Consider the following 7,741-nt stretch of genomic DNA (forward strand, 5'->3'; position numbering starts at 1 on the left):
TTCTTTTTCTCCCTAGATGAGAAGAATGGGCAGCTGACCTCTCGTCCACCCGGCACCCCGACCCGGCAAAACTCCCGACGTTCGGAAGGAGGTGGGGACCGGGGGGAGAGGTGTGAGCGTGGTGATGCAGGGATAGGGGGTAGCGGGAGCGTGCTTCAGAGGAGGGGCTCGGGCAAAGACAAGACCAGACTCCTTTCCTCCAACGGGACACAGTCCCAGCCCTGAGGGAACATTGTGGAAACAGACATCAACAGGACAGGATTGGGCAGAAAGATAAAGAGAGATGACCCTAGAAAACAACACAGACAAACCCCCTCAGACTACCACCATCACCACCACCACCGTCACATCTACCGAACCATCTGACCCAGCAATCATCATTACAAACCACTGCTTCAACCTGAAACGGGCCCAAGAAGATAGTTGGCCACCAAGATAGAAGAAAGAAAAGACGAGAAGATAACGCAGTGTCGCTCATAGATTCGCTTCAGAAGAGAAGCCAAGCTCAGAAGAATGTCTAATTGTACATTTGAAGTACAACGCATCATGCAACTGTCAACAACAATATGTAGCCAGTAAAATAATCAGGCAGACTTATATGGGGAATGGCAGGCTCTGAATGGTTAAAGGCTAAATTGATTTTTTTTAAGTTATCCGCTCTACAACCAATAAGATGAAAACTCTTTGTGGAAATTCAGAAATAATATCAACAATTATAACAGTGTTTCCCAGTTGACGCGGATCCACTTTTAAGTTTTACCTACCATCGCTTTTTGGGTCAGTGAGAGTGAAATATTACGGGTCAAGTCAATTTAGTGGACATCAAGAAAACAGACAGGTTGGGTCCTTTCACTGGATTCTCAGTAACGATAAGTTACGAGAACAGAAACATGGTAGAATTTAAGATAATGATGAGGAAGACTGCATCAAAATCAGAATGAAGCGTCCAAATGCATCTTTGCATCCAAGTAGCTCCAAAGATGTCAATACAGCTATATGAACAAAATAAAGACAAATATCTGTTTTCTCTATAACTAAGCACCACACTTGTATGATTCCTAAAATACAATTCAAACAAACTTATGAAAACCATCTTGCCTTTAAATGAGGATTAAGCAACGGATATCTCTACAGATATCACCCAAGTTGAAGAAAAAGAACAGACAAGGCATGGGAGAAAGTCTCAACGCCCCCACTACAACTGACATCTGGAACATGGAGAGATTTAAAACAGATAATAGAACGATATAATTAGAATCATTAGAGTAATTCTAATACTATGAATGGAACCCTCAGTAGATCCTCTGAATGATGAGCTCGGTTCACTTCAGCTTAATGGAAGATGAAGATGTTGTAGTTCACAGCAAGTTAACTTCATCAGTTGTGTTCATTCCAAGAGGACTGAACCAAGCCCTCCACATCCATTATTGTCTTCTACAGAAACCAACCAACCCTCCTCCCTTCCTTCCATTTCCAATATGGCCGACATGGGGCACTGAATGATGCAGCTTTTGAAAAGGCCCTATACACCTAAACTGACTTGTTCTGTTCAGAGAGCAGAAAGATGGAGGGAGGTGAGGAGGTAGAAACGCTCATTTCAAGAAACAAAAAGAGAGACTTTGACTTAAGGATGACAGAGAGAAAAACATTGAAACCGCTGCACACTTCCAGGAGAGGAAAGAAACAGACCACACACAAAAAAAGAATGAAATCCATTTCGTTTTTTGTTTCCTTTTTCCTTTTGTTTATGTGATTTGAGCGCAAATGAGTTTGATGTTTGCCGCCAACAAAATTGAGGATAACGCTAACCAAGTGAATGTCAAAAACAAAAAACACTATTGTAAAAGTATTTATTTATTTTATTTATGTCATAGATTTATTTAATATTAATTTGTTGATTTATATATTGTAAAGAGGAAAGATAGTGGAAAGGGAAGATGCTGACAAGAATAGAGGGGAAAGTTCTGTTGGAATATTGGAACAGCATTGAAACTGACAAAATGGCTGCTGTAGTTGAAACCAGATTGAACCGTCTTTTCCAGAGCGAGACAGAAAACAACTTCTTGTCCATTAATTCCTCAATGTTTTAGAAACCAATGCTGCAAAAATCCTTCCAGCTCCTTTTGATGTTGTGTCTTTTTTGTTGATTTGTCTTTGTTTGGTATAATGAAGATGATTTCCCATTTAAAGCAACAAAACAAAAACAAAACAGATTTTAAGAAATGAACCAAGGATAGATTTGATGCTTTGGGAATTTCTGGGATGGCAAAAAAGATGAAAATCTTCCATGAAGTAAATAAAAAATAATCTCATAGACACTTGAAAAAGCAGAGGAGAGCAAGAAAGGGTGGGGGTAGTAATCTCAGATTCCTTCCCTGTCATACTCTGCTAGAATGTTGTTACTTAAGGGTACAAAGATATGGACACACCACATAAAAACACTGACTGAGGGCCCAACCCCACGTGCAGAACACAAGCCGTATTCACACACACACGGACCCTCCGAAAACAGAAACCCTCCTGTACTTTCAGAGAAAAAAAAACTTAAAAACTGGACCTTAAAATTGGAATGCACTGTCCTAAAAGACACAAAACAAATAAAGTAGTTTCCCCCTACCATCCCTTCGCCCTTGGCCACTGACATTTCCACCCATCCCCCCTTCATTACGACCCCCCTCATACCCCTTCCCCTTGCACAGAGTACCAAAAGAAAACGCAGGTTTCGTTCTAGTCGCTCCCTAGTCCCTTGTTGTCAGTTGACATCTTGTTGTTTCATGCCACTGCCTTTAAGCCCCTATTATCAATCTCACCCTGCCTCACCATTCCTTGGCTGTGACCACGACACAGTAACTAAGACGGTAAACCACGTCCCCATCTGCCATCATCACACTTCATATCAGTCAGAGTCAACACACTGCTACCATAGCACACAGCTGCTCGTACAGCAAACAGGGCGATTCTGTAGCTAGGAGACGTAGAACAGTAGGTTATTGTAACTCTTTACTTAGCATACTCTCTGTCTATATCGGCTGTCCTGTACACTTCATTGGTGTGAAACGGCCATTTACCATGATAACAAAAAGAGTGGGAGGAAGTCTTCCTCTATTTCCTTACCTGGGGCTTGTCTCGCTCCCCTTCCACACAGCAAAGAACATGATTATAGCTTGTTGACTTGAGTACTCACCTCTCATTGTAGCTCACACCCTTCACTAAAGGACTTTTGGCAGGAATCATGTACCCATTTTCCTACTATCGTACCGACCTGAACCGTACTCTGCAGTCTTGGATATTTTACTTTCACATTGTCCTTTCCAGCATGGTTCCAGGAACTATTGTGAATGTGTAACCAGGCTAGCCAAGCTAGTCACCAATGAAATGCTGCATGACACTACCGGAAAGCAATGTGGCCCCATAGGTGATGATGACAGTGAATGTTATTTTTTACTGCATTAATATAGGTGGCATATGAATCCAGCACCGTCCTGCACAGAATAGTAGTAGTAAGAGTTTGCATAGCCAGGAATGAGTTTGGCCGCCTTAAGATGATGCGTACGGAGGGAGGTACATGCCTGTTATATTTGCTCGACCTGTCCGTGTATGTGTCCGGTGTCTGTGTGAGTATGTATGTGCACGACCTCTCCGAGCTCTCATCCTCTCCCACGCCACATTCTAATGCTAGGTCAGAGGTCAGGGGTCATTTAAATGGGAGCGAGATGTGACACAAGACAGTTTTACCCACGACCCCACAGTCTTTCATTCTCCATTATCCTGTGCTAAAAATAAGAGAGGGATAGTGGGAGACAGTGTTACCCCTACCGTTGTATAGGTGGGGTAGGCCTCTCCCTGCCTAGCTCTGTTGCTCCATGTCTAAAAGAGTTTGGCTTCTATTGGTTTCAATTGCTGTTGTTGAGGCCAGAGGGCCTGGACGTTGCTGTTACTGAGAGCTTTTACGCCCGGCCTTGACTCGCCTGAAAACAAAAACTAGGGGAAATACTGTCTGGAGACACAACTAGAGCGAAACCCTTCTTAGACATTCTGTGTAAATAACCGTTCAAAGTAAACGATGGGATGAGGGGGAGACGTTTCACCCCCATTGTGGGTGGATCTTACAACGAAATGGCCCCCTCTCTCTCCAACCACTCCCCCTCCCTCATTATCTCTTTGTATCTCTTCTTGAACCCCCCCCCCCTTCTCATCCAGATGAAAATACCTCAACCCCACCCCATCCTTATATAATCACACCCCTCCCCATGTCTCTGTCCATTGTATACAGTAAGTATGAAACCATATCTTGATTCTTTATTCACACTGTACTCACAATATGATTATTGTTGTCATCATTATTGATCATTCCAAGATTGTAAAACTGTAACCCCCCCCTTCATACACAGTAGAACAAAACAACATGATGAGAATGATTAAATAAGAAATGTCTATTATTTTTATTTTTTTTATGAAAGTGCACTATTAGGATTATTATTATTGCCTGTGATAAATAAAGAACAATAAACTACATCAGAAATTAAGAAACTGTGCCTCAATTCCTACTGTTCTATTAATTAGGATTACTGAGCATAAATTGTGCTCAACATAATCTGCATTTGTTATAATTTTGCCAAATGTAGCCTACACTGTGTAGCTACACGACAGCTCCCGGGTCTGTTTTTTGGATGTGTAAATTGATTGATAATTTACTGTATTGACTCTATTGGTAAATGCGCTTGCAAAGGGTGTTCACCGCGTGCCATATGACAAAAAAGAGGCGGTGTTGTGAGTGTGATGTCATCCATGTACGCAGTGTTACCAACTTAGAGTTTTCAGACCCCTCTAGCGACACATTTTCAAAAAAGCGACTAGCGACAAATCTAGCAACTTTTTCTGGTGTTATTGGAGACTTTTGGAGACTCTGACGTGAAAGCACGTATCGTTCTTACTCTTCTCAACGAGCAGCGGGTGCTTTGTGTCACGACTTTGGCCAAGGCTGCCTCCCCTCCTTGTTCGGGCAGGCTTCGGCGTTCGTCGTCACCGGAGTACTAACCACTGCCGCTCCAATCATCATCACAATTGTCTTGTCAATCACACACACCTGGTTCTAATCCCCTAATTAGTATGTGTATAAGTGTTCCCTCTGCCCCCTTGTCCTTGTGGGTGATTGTTAATTGTGAGAGTATATAGCTCGGTGGAGCTACTCACAACAGTGTAATTGCCAGGGATGTTTATTTCCCCTGTGCCTGTTTCGTTGATTGCTATTGGAGCACATTTGTGTGTCAACAAAGGAATAAACTCTGTATTCGGTGATTACCCTCCTGCGCCTGACTCCTTTCACCACACTCATCACAGAATCATTCACCCGTTATGGAGTCAGCGGGAGAAGAGCGCATGCCTGGAGTCGTGGCACAGGTCCAGGAGCATTCCACAATGCTGGCCAGCTTGGGGGAAGCGATGGATCGGGTTCTTCAGGTTGTCCAACGCATGGAGAGGAGAGGACCCGATCTGTCGAGACCAGCTGGCCAACTGGATCCAGCCATCTACACCCCAGCACCCGGAGGGATCCAGATATCCCGACCACGGGCGTTTGATGGGACGGCGGCGCTGTGCCAGGGATTCCTCCTCCAATTGGAGCTTTACTTCGCCAGCATCAGACCGGCGCCATTGGAGCGGGAGAAGGTGTCCGTACTCGTTTCCTGCCTCTGTGGGAAAGCCCTAGAGTGGGCCAACGCGGTGTGGAACGAGGGAGGAGCCGTGTTGGAGGACTACAGGGACTTCGCTCGCCTCTTTCGGGCGGTCTTCGATCACCCGCCCAGCAAGAGGACGTCCTGGTAGGGGTCTGCCCATTTCCACCTCGGACGACTCGGATTCCGAGCCGATGGAGCTGGGTGGAGCCGCCGGCCGAGAGAGCGGAGGAGGACAGCGACAGTGCCACTCTGGTGGCACGAAGGGACAGTACACCACACGTCGTAGTCAACATTCTTTTGGGCCGGGAGGCGGCAGGCAGGGCACTCACGCATCACCCCAGGTATTGAACACCCACACTTGTTCAGAGCCCTCTGTTGCGCACTGTACCCTACCTATCCATTTTCCCGATCACATGGTAGTTCCCCAGTGTAAGGCGCTAGTCGATTCAGGCGCAGCTGGAAACTTTATGGACAGGGCATTCGCACGCCGTCAATGCATTTTATTGGTTCCCCTCTCCATTCCTCTCCCCATCAGAGCACTCGATAGTCGACCATTAGGGTCTGGGTTTGTTACGGAAGTCACTATACCGGTCACCATGATCACCCAGGAGACTCATTGTGAGCAGGTAATTTTTTCGATTATTGAATCTCCTGCTTTCTCTGTGGTATTAGATATCCCTTGGTTAGCACTCCACAACCCCATCTTCTCATGGCCGCAGAGGGCTCTCACGGGGTGGTCGCGTGAATGTCAGGGTAGGTGTCTAGATGTTTCCGTTGGCGCAACCATGGTGGAAAGTCCAGACGGTACCTCCACCGTGCGCATTCCCCCCGAATACCTCGATTTGGCGCACGCGTTTTCCAAGACGTGTGCTACTAAATTAGCACCTCATCGGGGGGGGGGGGATTGAGCGATAGACCTTCGGGTAGACACTGTACCTCCCAGGAGTCATGTGTACCCCCTGTCGCAGGCTGAAACGGAGGCTATGGAAACATACGTCTCCGAGTCCCTGGGCCAGGTGTACATACGTCCCTCCACTTCACCCTCCTCCTCAAGTTTATTTTTTGTGAAGAAGAAAGACAGCAGTCTGCGCCCGTGCATTGATTATCGATCACTGAACAAGGAGACGATTAGATTTAGTTATCCTCTCCCCCTCATTCCTTCAGTGATCGAGTCAATGCATGGGGCGCGCTTCTTCACAAAGCTAGATCTAAGGAGTGCGTACAACCTGGTGCGTGTTCGGGAAGGGGATGAGTGGAAGACGGCATTCAGCACAACCACGGTGCATTATGAATACCTGGTGATGCCCTACGGTTTGATGAATGCTCCATCCGTCTTCCAGTCCTTTGTGAACGAGGTGTTTCGGGACATGCTTGGTCACGGTGTAGTGGTCTACATCGATGACATTCTGTTGTATTCCGCTACTCGCGCCGAGCATGTGTCCTTGGTTCGCAAGGTGCTGGCCAGACTGTTTTTCCAGCAGGCCGTCTCCTTCCACGGATACCGCATTACCACCTCAGGTGTGGAGATGGAGGGAGATCGCATTTAAGCTGTGCATAATTGGCCGACTCTAACCACGGTTAAGGAGGTGCAGCGCTTCCTTGGCTTTGCCAACTACTACCGAAGGTTTATCCGGGGCTTTGGCAAGATCGCAGCTCCCATCACATCCCTGTTGAAGGGTTGGCCGTCCCGGCTCCGCTGGTCTGCTGAGGCGAATCTGGCCTTCAGGAGACTGCGGGGTCTGTTCACCTCAGCTCCGGTACTGGCCCACCCCGATCCATCACTACCGTTTGTAGTGGAGGTGGATGCGTCCGAGGTAGGGATAGGGGCTGTCCTGTCCCAAAGCTCGGGCACACCACCCAAGCACCACCCCTGTGCCTTTTTCTCGAAGAAGCTCAGCCCGGCGGAGCAGAACTACGACGTTGGTGATCGGGAGCTGTTGGCTGTTGTCCGAGCTTTGACCGTGTGGAGGCATTGGACGGACCACCGTAACCTGGAGTACATCCGGGCAGCGAGGAGGCTGAATCCTTGCCAGGCCAGGTGGGCCCTATTTTTCACCCGGTTTGAT

At 46.8% G+C, this 7,741-nt stretch overlaps 1 protein-coding gene across 3 annotated transcripts in view; it reads left to right on the forward strand.

The window, feature by feature from the left end:
- Positions 1-4,524, forward strand: part of LOC121569768 (serine/threonine-protein kinase BRSK2-like) — a 28,141-nt gene extending 23,617 nt beyond the window's left edge. For all 3 annotated transcript variants that reach the window (XM_041880945.2, XM_041880948.2, XM_041880947.2), the window contains exon 19: positions 17-4,524. In XM_041880945.2, the coding sequence (XP_041736879.1) occupies positions 17-225 (209 nt within the window). In that variant the 3' untranslated portion in view covers positions 226-4,524. The remainder of the gene's footprint in view (positions 1-16) is intronic.
- The last annotated feature ends 3,217 nt before the right edge of the window (positions 4,525-7,741 follow it).

The sequence above is a fragment of the Coregonus clupeaformis genome, chromosome 7 (assembly GCF_020615455.1).
Source record: "Coregonus clupeaformis isolate EN_2021a chromosome 7, ASM2061545v1, whole genome shotgun sequence".
Classification (NCBI taxonomy): Eukaryota; Metazoa; Chordata; class Actinopteri; order Salmoniformes; family Salmonidae; genus Coregonus; species Coregonus clupeaformis.